Source organism: Cnephaeus nilssonii, assembly GCF_951640355.1.
Source record: "Cnephaeus nilssonii genome assembly, chromosome: 15".
In the NCBI taxonomy this organism is placed as follows: domain Eukaryota; kingdom Metazoa; phylum Chordata; class Mammalia; order Chiroptera; family Vespertilionidae; genus Cnephaeus; species Cnephaeus nilssonii.
In genome coordinates, this window is record NC_137086.1 from 29,708,337 (window position 1) to 29,722,232 (window position 13,896).

The 13,896-nt window shown below is 39.8% G+C and overlaps 1 protein-coding gene across 1 annotated transcript in view; it reads left to right on the forward strand.

Moving 5' to 3' along the window:
- Positions 1 to 2,707, forward strand: part of ERLEC1 (endoplasmic reticulum lectin 1) — a 30,147-nt gene extending 27,440 nt beyond the window's left edge. The window contains exon 14 of the mRNA XM_079792292.1: positions 2,455 to 2,707. Within this exon, the coding sequence (XP_079648418.1) occupies positions 2,455 to 2,526 (72 nt within the window). The 3' untranslated portion in view covers positions 2,527 to 2,707. The remainder of the gene's footprint in view (positions 1 to 2,454) is intronic.
- The last annotated feature ends 11,189 nt before the right edge of the window (positions 2,708 to 13,896 follow it).

A 13,896-nucleotide genomic window follows, 5' to 3' on the forward strand; every position in this document is an offset into this window, starting at 1 on the left:
ATCCATTCTTCTATAGATAGATATTTGGGTTCTTTCTTATTTTTTATTATATGAATAAGGCTGGCATGAACATTTTTTTACATCTTTTTGTGGTCATCTGATACTTTCCTCTGCTGTTTCCCATCCAGCTCTTTGAACGAATTTATTTCTGACATATTTTTTATATTTCTATCATTTTCCTTTAACTTTTATGGCTTGCTTTTCTCTGCTAAAATTCCCCATCTATTCATACATGCTGTTTACCTTTCCCACTATTTCCTCCATCATATTTATAATTATCTTAACATATGATAATTTCAACACCTGGCCCTTCTTTGGATACACTTTCCTTTGCCTTCATGAAATTTACACTGATTATCCTCTCTAATAAAATGGTAATATGCAAATTAACCATCACTCCGCTACATAAGCCACACCCACCAGCCAAGCCACGCCCACCAGCCAATCAGGGCGAGTATGCAAATTAACCCCAATCCAAGATGGCTACAGCCACAGAGAGCAAGGTTTCCTAGGTAACAGGAAGCCAAGCTTTCCATAGCCGTTGCAGGCCTAAGCCTCCACTCAAGCTACAAAGTTTCAATTATAGAAGGTAAACAAATTCAAACAAATGGCAGCAGAATGGAGCTTGAGAGAGCAGGCCAGGGTTGCCGGCGGCAACAGGGGAAGCAAAGCTTTCCGCACACCCTGGCCGGGCTCACCCGCTTAAGGCTACAAACTTTCAATTGTAGAAGGTGAATTAACTGCCACAGAAATGGCTGCCGGAGCCCCAGGCTTGGCTCCGCTCCAGGCTACAAAGTTTCAATTGTAGAAGGAAAATAAATTCCAGATACCAGGGCCTCCCCTTGGGTTGCCAGGGGGCGTGGCCGGCCTGCAAACCACCACAGGCCTCTAGCTCAGGCCGCCCCACGCCCCAAGGGAACCCCCACCCTTATCTGTGACACCCTTCAGGGCAAACCAGCTGGCCCCCACCCGTGCACCAGGCCTCTATCCTATCTAATAAAAGAGTAATATACAGATTGATCATCACTGCAACACACAATATAGCTGCCCCCATGTGGTCAAAGATCCTGCCCCCATGTGGACACAAGATGGCCACCACAAGATGGCCAGCAGGAGAGGGCAGTTGGGAGGCACCCGGCCTGCAAGGGAGGGCAGTTGTGAGGGACCAGGCCTGCAAGGAAGGGCAGTTGAGAGGGACCAGGCTTGCAAGGGAGGGCAGTTGGAGGTGATCAACCCTGCAGGAGAGGGCAGTTAGGGGTGACCAGGCTGGCAGAGGAGGGAAGTTGGGGGCAAACAGGCTGGCAGGGGAGCAGTTAAGCATCAACCAGGCTGGCAGCAGAGTGGTTAGGGGGTGATCAGGCTGGCAGGCAGAAGCAGTTAGGGGCAATCAGGAAGGCAGGCAGGCAAGCAGTTGGGAGCCAGCAGTCCTGGATTGTGAGAGGGATGTCCGACTGCCCGTTTAGGCCCGATCCCACCAGGATCAGGCCTAAACGGGCAGTCGGACATCCCTCCAGGAGTCCCAGATTGGAGAGGGTACAGGCTGGGCTGAGGGACAACCCCCTGCCGTGCACGAATTTCGTGCACCGGGCTTCTAGTTTTACCATAATCTTCTCTTTTTTGTTGTGTAAAACCTAGCTATGTTTAACTACGTATTCCTCTCTTATTCTTGTCCTTTACTCCTTTTTTGTCTCATCTCTTTTTTTATTGATTTTTTTTTAAGAGAGGAAGAGGGAGGGAGGGAGGGAAAGAGAGAGAGAGGGAGGGAGGGAGGGAGGGAGGGAGAGAGAGAGAGAGAGAGAGAGAAAGAGAGAGAGAGAGAGAGAAGAGAGAGAAACGTCGATTGGCTGCCTTTCACATGTGCCCTGACTGGGGATCAAACCTGCAACCTGGGTATGTGCCCTGACTGGAAATCCAACCTGCCACCTTTTGGTGTATGTAACAACGCTCCAGCCAGCTGAGCCACACTGACCAGGGCTCTCTGTCATCTCTTTTACTTAGAGATAAAAATTTCTCCTCTACCTTTTTGGTATTTTATATGGGTGACTAAAAATTGTTTTTCAAAAAGCTTAATTTGTAGAAATAACTCGATGGTTTATCCAAAACAAGGGCTTGTATACATTTAACAAATTTATATACATGTATTCATTCAGCAGAATAATACTGAATAAAGAAAGTATTCATAGCCCTCGCCGGTTTTGCTCAGTGGATAGAGCGTCAGTCTGTGGACTAAAGGGTCCCAGGTTCGATTCCTGCCAGGGGCATATGCCTGGGTTTCGGGCTCAATCCTCCCCAGTAGGGGGCATGCAGGAGGCAGCCAATCAATGATTCTCTCTCATCATTGATGTTTCTATCTCTCGATTTCTCTCCCTTCCTCTCTGAAATCAATAAAAATAGAAAAAAAGAAAGTATTCATCTTAGCAACTTTTTAATAATTTTATTGTTGTTGTTCTTTAGGTTGAATCTCCAGTGATCTGTAAAATCTTAGATACCGCAGATGAAAATGGACTTCTTTCTCTCCCCAACTAAAGGGTAATAAAGTTCAGGGGAAGAAAAGATCATTGAAAGTCTTAATGGTTTCTGACCATGTGTCTCATTATAGAGTTCTCAGCCACTGAACCTCATCTAAAGGATCATATAAAAGGACTCTCAACCACTTTGTAAATATATGTGTGTTTATAAGAGGTTATTGATAAACTTCTAAGGCAGACATTTGTCTCACATTTTTAATTTTTGTTCTGCCTTATGAACTGGTTGTGTTTTTCTTTGCTTGGATAATGTGATTCCAAAGTAAATCTCATCCAAGCAGTTTAGACTCCAGCCTAATGAAATGCCATAATTGTACCTATTGAAAGTTTTTAAATAATAGATTTATTATGTAAATTATAGTATATATAACTAGTTAATGAAGTAAAGATAATGAAGAAATTGTTAGGTTGTTTAAATGGGAGACTTTGTAAACTGTGTTCTAGTGACTGAAATCCTTTTCAACAAATTTTTATTTTGCAGCTGCTCTCTACCCAGTATTGAACTAAAAACTGGGCACATAGTAGAGCCTCACATATAAGGTTTCACCTCTGTTAATCCCAAGAAACTTATTTATAATAAGTTGCCCCTCTCTCAGAACATTTATCTATTTCTTTCTCCTTGATATGAGTGTGTTTCCCTCAAAGTATGTTTCTGGTGTACACAGTCAGTGATTCCTCTCTCTTGACTTAGAATGACTCACTCTAAGAAAACATACTCTGCTGGCTGTCCTTTGTATTTGCCTACCGTGTACCACAGATCTTGTTCTGGACAGTTTTACAGCACAATATTTAAAGTGAATAAAATGTCCACAGCAATGTTGTCATATAGTCAATGGCAGATCATTTAGCTTCTTTATTTTCTCCACTACCCTGTGGCACACAAATTTACCCTGTTGTATTTTAGACATACATATCTAAGGACATAAAAGTGGCCGTAAAATACTTTACTTTTTCTCCTTTTCAGTAGTTCTGGTCAGAGATATTTTCGTTTGAGAAAAGGTTAATACAATTGGCTACTGGAAGGCTGTTTGGAGATTTTAGTAGGAAATCGCACATACAGAAAGAACATGCACTTTAAATACAAACCTAGGCCCAATACTGCCTTTAACTTACTAGCTGTGTAATCCTGGACAGATCAGTTAACCTCTTTGGGCATCACTTCCTCTTTTGTAAGGAGGTGCTTGTGTCAGTGGTTAATCTTACTGTATATCAAAAGCCAAGCCCCAGGACTTGACACCAGGTTCCCAGGAAGTGTTAGCTTATCTTCTAATAGTGCCCTTGTCTCCTGTTAACATTATAGGATAAGAGACCAAAGCCATTAACATTCATTTATTTAATAAATTAAAGAATCATATTTATTATATCAGTGAACTAAGACAAATAGAATTACTCTCACATTTAGATCAATGGTATAGGAGGGGAGGGAGTTAGAATTGTGAAAGGTTAGTGCTAGAAGACACTTTGAGAATAATTAGGCCAAACACTTTCTCTTGTAAGTGGGGGTCGGGGGGGGATGTCTAAAAAACTGTATTAGAATAGTTTAGCTCAGAAGATTTTAAAAATACATATCATAATTATTTTTAAATAAAACTTTTTAAAAAAATAAGTCAGCCTTCTGTCTTGGCTAACAGCTTCAACTTCTTTGAGGGGAGAACTAAACCAGCTATCTCCATATTTCTTGTAAGTCTTGGGTCCCTTATCTGTAATCTGTGTAGTCTCATTTGATCTCTAAATTGTTTTACTGCTACCTCTACTATGCAGCCATCCTGCTTTAAAATAATAAGTAGGCTGAATTCCTAATAGTCAGGGGAAAGGTTCAGCTATTATATGCCTAAGGCATTTTGAGAAGTCTTTTTCAAAGTGGAGACTCTATTAAGGTGGGTGCTATCTCAGACCTACTAAATCAGATTCTTTTGGACAAAGCCTATGAATTTGCATTTTTAATGCGCTTCCTCAGTGATTCTCTATTTTATTTTTAAATATATTTTTATTCATTTCAGAGAGGAAGGGAGAAGGAGAGAGAGATAGAAGCATCAATGATGAGAGAGAATCATCGATTGGCTGTCTCCTGCATGCCCCACACTGGGGATCAAGCCCACAACCTGGGCATGTGCCCTCACCGGAAATCGAACGGTGGCCTCCTGGTTCATAGATCGATGCTCAAACACCAAGCCATGCCAGCTGGGCTGATTCTCTTTATTTTAAATATATTCTGCAGTGATTGAGAATCACTGACTTAGGAACTTTTAACAAGGACATACATACTAATCCTCCTGATTAGAGTTTCAGGGGGGAAACTAGTAGCTCATCTAGTTTGACATGGAGCCTTTTTTGTTTTATTTTTTGTTTTACCTGCTTTTCTTCAAGACGCCACTAGATGGGGCTTGTAGGCCACCTCTAGTTTATATCCTTCTGTCCTTGATTAAAGAGACTTGGCAACAGAAGACCACAAATTATCTCAGCTAAACTGAATAGCAAGCATTGTGTTCAGTCCCTGGTGCACTCGTTTTTTCAGTCAGTCTGACCTGATTTCTGACAATGCTTAAACTTCCTAGCACATAATCAGGCCAAGTTATTGACATAAAAGACTTTAGCTAAACAGGAAAATAAAAATAATAATAATAATAAAAAGCTTTAACTTTTGAATGAGTGGGATTTGTGATCGAGATTTCAAATGAAAATAAAACATCAGCTATACTAGAATCTATTTTTAAACTCTTCCTGGTGTTGGGTAATTTTATTTACCAGTGCTTGCATTTCCATTTGAACATAGAATAGAAGTCTTTCATATATATGAATGATATATGGTGATTTGGCTTTTAAAAAATCCATTTCTCAATTTATTTTTTTCAGTTGTTTGGCAGGGGTGGTAAAGAAACCATAGACCACTACATACCCACATAAAATTTACCTTCAACAAATATTTGCTGAATAAATGCATGAACCTTGATGCTTCTTTCTCACCCACACCTTATAAAATCTTCCCCAACTACCTCAATTCCCATGGGTTTCCTACCAGTCCTTTTGTTGTTGTTGTTAATCTTCTTCCAAGGATATTTTGCCATTGCTGGGGATCAGACCTGCAACTGAGGTAAGTGGCCTTGACCAGAATCGAACCCGGGACCCTTCAGTCTGCAGACTATTACTCTATCCACTGAGCCAAACTGGCTAGGGCCCAGTCCTTATTTTTCAGTGTTTGATGCTTAAAGGGAAAAAAATTTATTTTCCTCAGTTTTACAATGATTGGAAAGTCAAGTCTGTGATTTCTAAGGTCAAGAAAGGAATTGAATCTTTAGTCTCCAACTCCCTGGGTTGAAAACATTCTGGTTCTGAGGTACTCTGGACTCCTCTGAGAAAGTGTCTAACATAATGGTCTCTGTGAAGAACACAATTCCCAGGCATAGCTTTCCTTGGAGATGTGATTAATAAAATCGCATCTTATAATTTTATTGACATACTTGGTTACTGAAGCCAAACAAATGAGCAAAAAGCTTTCATTAGCCCTTGCTAATATCAGAGGTGACGTGCTGAGCCTGAAGCACTTCCACAGGTTATGAAACCACTCCTCGTGCTGCAGCCACAGGAGGCAGGCACAAAGCGCTCTTTGTGAACTGCTCCACTTTTTAAGGTCTCTCTGGCATCTGAACAAGCGGCACTTCGCAAAACAAAAACATCAGGCTTTGCATGGAAAGCAGGATTCCCACATTGGGAGTCCATTGAAAGGTCTCCCACTCATCAGCATGCTCCATGCAGCTGAAGGTTCCGGAAAGTGTCAAAAGAGCAAACATGCACATAACACGGAACACAGGCAAACAAACTGAACCTATCTTGGCACCAGCTACATGTAGTTTTTAAAAAGCAGAATTATCTGTTTATTGGGCTAGAGGAAGGAAAGTTCACTAGTATCTCCATAAGTAATGAAGTAATATCTTTACTTTGAGAAAATTAATATCAAAGATATTGGACTTGAAGAGATTGCCTATTAACTATCTCTTATGGAAAACCAAATGTCACTAAATCTGCACTTTTATTCAAATTGCTATATACTTTAAAGTAATTGGTATCCTCCCTTCTCGCCCTGCAAGAACTAGTTACTCCTTCCCTTCTTTAATTCCTGTGCGGCTGCTGAAGAGTGTGCCTTCAGTGTCCTTGGGCTGCATAATGAGCCAAGGAATTCCAGTGAGAATGAATGCAGGTTGGCTGGCAGTTCCTGGGCAGCCAGGCGGTCCCTTGGGAAAAGGTGCCCTAACTGAGTAAACAGAAACAGGAGTTGTTTCCTCCCAAATCAAGACCCATGTCCCCTTTCATTAGAGTCCTGCTGATTATCATCCTGGGAATATAGAGAAGGCTTCAACTTCTGTCTCTGAATAGATATTAAAATCCAACTTGATACTTACCTGGCAGGGGAGATACCATGATCACGAAGGTGGTTTGCCAGGGCGAGGCTTATCCATTGCACTCTGGATGTGCTGACCGCTGCGATTTCCCCAAATGTGGGAAACTCAACTGCATAATGATTTGTGGTAGTGGGGGACTGTGTTTGTGCTCTCCCCTGGAAAAAAAATAAATCCAACTTGAGCCCAGCTGGCATGGTCACAGTTCGTTCAATTCCCAGTCAGGGCCTATGTCCTGGTTGTGGGCTTAATCCCCAGTGGGGTGTGTAGGAGGTAGACGATCAATGATTCTCTCTCATCATTGATGTTTCTATTTTGCTCTCCCTCTCCTTTCTTCTCTGAAATCAATTTTAAAATTTTTTAATTAACAAATTAAAAAAACAAAAACAAAAAACTTGAGCCCTGGCCAGGTGAATCAGTTGGTTGAAGTGTAATCCTGTACACCAAAAGATTGCAGGTTCGATTCCCAGTCAGGGCACATATCTAGGTTGAGGGTTCCATCCCTGGTCAGGACAAGTACGGGAGGCAACTGATCGATGCATCTCTCTCACACAATGTTTCTCTCTCTCCATATCCTCGGATGAAGATTTTTTAAAAATCAATAACAGTAAAAAATAAATGTAGATAGTAGTAGTAGTAGTAGTAGTAGTAGTAGTAGTAGTAGTAAACGGAGCAGTTTGGGTGGGAGGGTGATAGTAATAATGCTTTGATTTAGTTAACATTAAACATTTCAACTTCAGAACCCCTCCAAAGGGTTCTTAAAAGCACCAAAAAAATAAAATAAAATAAAGAATTACAAGGCGAAAATAACACTAAGAGGTAAGTGAAGGATGGTGTATACTTTTGTCCTGAAGCATTTGCCAAACCTCAAAAATTGAGCTTCAATTTTATGACTCCCCACCCCCTCTTAAGGGAGATCTATTCCCCATAAAACTGGGACCCCCCCACCCCCCAAAGATCTACATCCTCAGGATAGGGATAAAGAGAAAAAAAACTTACCTATTCCAATCTATTTCATGACCAGAAGACCTCAAGAAAAGTTGTCTTGAAATGGGGGAGAGGGAAATAAAAAACAACATTTATTATAGGTTGTAACCACAAGCTTACTGCCTTGTAGATAAGCATCCTTCCTATCACCTAGGTAGTTCCAAAACACTTCAAATTCAGTTTAAAGTAGTCTTGGACTGGCAATACACTGAGATGTCTGGAAAGAGGAATTTCCATAGAAAAATTTTCAAGGAAAATTAGCAGCTCACAGTAAAAATAAAGCATGACCCTATCCGGTTTGGCTCAGTTGATAGAGTGTCTGCCTGGGGACCAAAGGGTCCCAGGTTCTATTCCACATACCTCAGTTGCAGGCTCCTCCCCGGTCTGGGCCCTGGTCAGGGCTCGTGCAGGAGGCAACCAGTCGATGTGTTTCTCTCATATCGATGTTTCTTTCTCTCTTTCCCTTTCTCTTCCACTCTCTCTAAAAATCAATGGAAAAACATCCTCAGGTGAGGATTAAATAAATAAATAAATAAAGCATGAAGGAAACAAGGCATTATGAGGAAGTACCAACAAAAATAATAGACAAGAGGCCTATTAAAAAAATAAAATATTGATGCCCTACCCAGGTTTGCTCAGTGGATTGGGTGTCAGTCTGTGGACTAAAGGGTCCCAGGTTCGATTCCAGTCAAGGACACATGCCCTGGTTTCAAGCTCAATCCCCAGTCAGCAGGAAGCAGCTGATCAGTGATTCTCATCATTGATGTTTCTATCTCTCCCTCTTCCTTCCTCTCTGAAATCAATAAAAATATATTTTAAAAAATAAAGCAAATAAATAAAAATAATAAAATAAAATATTGAAATTATCAGTTATTTCAGAGAACTATTTTTACTCTGTTTAAGAAATAAATGATTCACTTTTAAGTATATGTAGAAACTAAAAACTAAAAATGCAATGTAAGGTTTTTTTAATGAGCAAATAAAATTTCTAGAAATGAAAAACATTGTCATAATAGTTGAAATCAAAGAGCTGATTATCTATTTTAACAGGCGAGAATTTGTGAACTGGAAGATAAATTGAAAGAAATTATTCAGAATACAGTCATGCATTGTCTAATGACAGGATACACACATTCTGAGAAATGTGTCATCAGGCGATTTCATCATTGCGCAAACAGCATGGAGTGAACTTACACAAACCTGGATGGTACACCTAGGCTATATGGTATAGCCTGATAGTCTTAAGCTACAAACCTGTACCACATGTTACTGTACTGAATACTGTAGGCAATTGTAACACAACAGTAAGATGTGTATCTAAACATAGAAAAGGTACAGTACAAAAAATGGTATAAAACTTATAAAATGGTCCACCTGCATAGGGTGCCTACCATTAATGGAGCTTGCAGGACTGGAAGTTGCTCCACATGAGTGAGTGAGTGGTGGCGAGTGAATGTAAAGGCCTAGGACATTACTGCACTATTGTAGACTTTACACACACTACTCTTAGACTACACTAAATTTATTTATCTTTTATTTATAATATTTTTATTTCAGAGAGGGAGAGAGAAATAGGAACATCAATGAGAGAGAATCATTGATCGGCTGCCTCTTGCACACCCCGCTGGGGATCAAGCCCGCAACCCAGGCATGTGCCCTTGACCGAAATTGTACCTGGGACTTTTCAGTCGCAGGCCCATGCTCTATCCACTGAGCCAAACCAGCTAGGGCTGAAGCAGATATTTTAACAGATCTGCCACTTTGTTCTTGTTCTTTGGAATCATAGCTCCGGTGGAATGGGACAGGCCTAATTGGTGAGCTGATTTTCCACCTTCCTAGTCCTTAGTCATTTTTAATTTTGTTTCCAGGTCAATCACTGGATATGGCGTCTCACTGGCAACATTAACAGTGGATTTTGCACACTTAGGGGCTATGATGAACAAAATAACATGAGATTAAATCAAGCATAAGAGATAATGATGCAGTCAAGAGACATGGTAGCCTGGCCAGCATGGCTCAGTGGTTGAGCATCGACCTATGAACCAGGAGGTCATGGTTTGATTCCCAGTCAGGGCACATGTCCAGTTGCAGGTTCGATCCCAAAGGGGGTGGGGTGGTATGCAGGAGGCAGCTGATCAATGATTCTCCCTCATTATTGATGTTTCTATCTCTCTCTCCCTCTCCCTTCCTCTCTGAAATCAATAAAAATAGGTATTTATTTTAAAAAAGAGACACCGTAAACACAAGATGTATGAGACTGCTGCCAGCATAACACAGCATAGTGGTTTGCAGCAAATTTTTTCATAAGTAGAAAAAGTACACTCTAAAATACCAATAAAGTCCGGCCGGTGTGGCTCAGTGGTTGAATATCAACCTATGAACAAGGAAGTCACAGTTCAATTCCCGGTCAGGGCACATGCCAGGGTTGCGGGCTTGATCCCCAGTAGGGGGCATGCAAGAGGCTGCCGGTCCATGATTCTCTTTCATCATTGATGTTTCTCTCTCTCCCTCTCTGAAATCAGTAAAAATATATTTTTAAAAAAATACTGATAAAAAGTATAGTAAATACCTAAACTAGTAACATAATCATTTATCATTATCAAGCATTATATACTGTACATAATTGTATGGGCTATATTTTTATAGGACTGACAGTGTAGTAGGTTTGTTTACACAGCATCACCACAAACACATGAGTAATGCGTTGTGCCATGACATTATAATGGCTACCTAACTAGGAAGTGCTTAGCTCTACTATATTAGCAATTTTATGGGTCTGTTGCTGTATGTGTGGTCCATCTTTGATCAAAATGTCATTATGCGGTGTATGACTATACAACAGAGGAACAAAGACATAGAAAAATAAAAAATAAAAGCCAAGGTAAAAAAAAAGAGAGAGTAGAGAAAATGGGACAGAAACAGTATTTGAAAAAAGAATTTTCCAGAACTGATGAAAGACACCAGGATACAGATTCAAGGACTCCAACAAATCCCAAGATAAACTGCAGAACACCAAAGATACAGACGATAATAAAAGCAGCCAGGCTGGAGGTAAGGAGGCATGTTTTGTTTCAGTGAGAGCAGTTGCATTATTTCAAGTGGGAAATGGTGTTGCTGTTGTTTAGAAGAATGCCTAAGGGTGTGGATCCAGGGTTAAGAACCAAACTGGTGGCCCATTGTGGACAGAGGAGATTGGAATTCAGTATCTGTTCCAAACCTCCTTTTAGTTTACCTTTTCGGTGTAACTACAGTTTCCAGGTTTGCAGGCAGCTAGGGTTTTACTAGTAAATGCAAGTTGGGTTCCACCAACTAAATGCACGGTGCCACACTTTCTCTGCAGCCTTGTTTTGGTCAGCCGCTTGCTTTGGGGGGGTCGAGGGGTTTAGTTGTGGAGGTAGCCGCAGTGGCAGCAGGTTCCTAATCGCTGCATAACAACTTCAGCAGGTGCCCTTGACGCTGAAGGCCCAAGGAGGCCTCCTGACTTCTCCCCTCCCAGTTGCAGCAAAAGTGGCAGCTCTCCCAGCTGGTCAGTGTTGATCATGGAATCTTTCCTGGAACTCTGTCAGAGCCCCGAACTTCTAATGATTTAGTACACACAGAATTTCTTATATTCAGTCCTTTTCTGCTTAAATTAACATTTTCTGATTCTTAAAAGCAAACTCTGATTGATAAACTAAAAATTCTAAAACTCTGTATCTTTTTCCAGATTTTAATCTTGTTTTAAAGAAGTTTTTGAAATGATTAGTCAGGACTTTTCCTGCCAGGTGAGAAACTTAGTTGAATAAATAATTAACCTTTGGAGTTCTTCTTAGTTAGTCTTGAGCATTTATGCATGCTACAAAATGTGATCAAGCAAATTACTTCATCTTTTAAGGAAAATAACTCTCTCTGAGCTTCAATACATTGGTTTTTTTGTTTGATTGTAGAAAGAGTGGAAGGGAGGGGGAGAGCAGAGAGAGAGACACATAGATTGGTTGCCTCCCACCCGTGCCCCGACCCAGGGCTGGTAATGGAGCCTACAACTGAGATATGTGCCCTTGACCAGAATTGAGCCCAGTCCATGGGCCAACACTCTATCCACTGAGCCAAACTGGCTAGGGCAATACATTGTTATCTGTTATGCAATAATGATCACTGTTAGTCTCTGATAGTTTTTAAATGATTGGATAGAAAAGTCATACTATTGCAATCTGATATTCAGCAATGTTAGAATTATCAATATTTTTATTTTCCAAACATTATTTTAAAAGAACATTAAAAGCATCAGAAATACAAATCTGGCCTAGTGATTAACCTCAGAACAATTATAAAGTGCTTGAAATGCATCACAGTAAAGCATCAAGAGAACTAATTAATATAACCTGGTAATTCATCATATTCAACTGACTTCTCATTACTTCTAGTTCTCATGTTAGCCCTTCTGAAGAGAGAAGTTATATATGTCCATCTATATCTATATCTACAAATGGATATAGATATGGAGGAGGTCTAAGAATCTAGCCCACTATGTATTTCATGCAAATTAAATCAATAATTTATTGATGAGCATAAAGAGACTGAATGCCACCTATGCACATGCTTAGTTTTCTTTATACTATAATTTGTACCTCCCCAAATGAGCCAAGTCATTTCCAATGCCACACAGGAAACCTGTCAGCTTTAATTTTACAAGTAGACATTACTTTTAAAAAATATTTTATTGACTCACATTTGAAATCCCTGACCAAAAAAGAGATACATACCTTTAAAAGTGTGAAATATCTTCTTCATTAATGTTATTAGCTACAAAGCTGTCTGATTTTAGACAAAAAGTCCAATTCCTAGATTGCCAAAATACTTCAAATGATCTTGGGAGAGGATGTTAGATATCATAACCCTTTGTTTAAAAAGAGATAATAAACTAACCTATCTCATGAGAGTATTAATAAATGAAAACAGTGTTATATTTAAAATATAAAAGCACAATTGAAACAGGCCATAATGACTTCCAAAAATAGCATTCCATTCCAAAAATAAAAGAGTGGATATTTGCTCTGCTATTATAAAATTGCATAACAAAAATAAAGGAAAAAAAGAAGAGAAGGAAGGGAAGGGTATTGAAAGGTGAATTTTTTAAAAAGTTGAGCCCAGCTGGGTGTGGCTCAATGGTTGAGCATTGACTCAGGAACCAGGAGGTCACCGGTTTGATTCCCAGTCAGGGCATATGCCTGGCCTATGATTCTCATTAGGGGGCGTGCAGGAGGCAGCTGATTGATGATTCTCTCTCATCATTGATGTTTCTATCACTCTCTCCTTCTCCCTTCCCCTCTGAAATCAATAAAACATATTTTAAAAAAAGAAAAGAAATTGAAACCCATATCTCATACTTTAGTCTCAGAAACAGAAATAAATGATTGATACTGAAAGGGAAGCGTCGTTAGATGAGGTTGAGCAGAGTTCTAGCTGAGTGCCCACTGTGTCTTCTCCATGCCCCGCTTGACCTCTGGACTTGGAACCAGCCTGGGAGAGAATGCTACAAACAATATCTTTCATCCACAGGAGTGAAGTGCCTTCCAATTTGCAATAACTGTTCTTGAATATAACAATTTCTAAAGATAGATTTTTTTTTAAAGACAGATTTTGTATCTTGATGCTCATCCTGTGTCTAGCAGTTACAGTTCTAAAACTTTAACAAGTTCAAATGCTAATTGTAAATGAAAACATTTTTACATAAAAATATGAGTTTACAGTTGTTATGCTAGGAATCACAGAGTACTGTATATAATAAAATTAGTTTTAGGTATAGAAATACTTAATCTATTTTTCCTTACTGCCCATCTCCAGTTTAAGATTAATGGAAGAGAATAACACAATTAGTTTACTAGTAAAAAGAGATCTTAAGGATTTTTCTACCACAATAATATATAAAGAAAGACAAAAGAAATTTTCTAAATAGTTACTTGGATACTCTTCATCAGATTGTTAACAAACCATCTCACACAGAAGGAAAG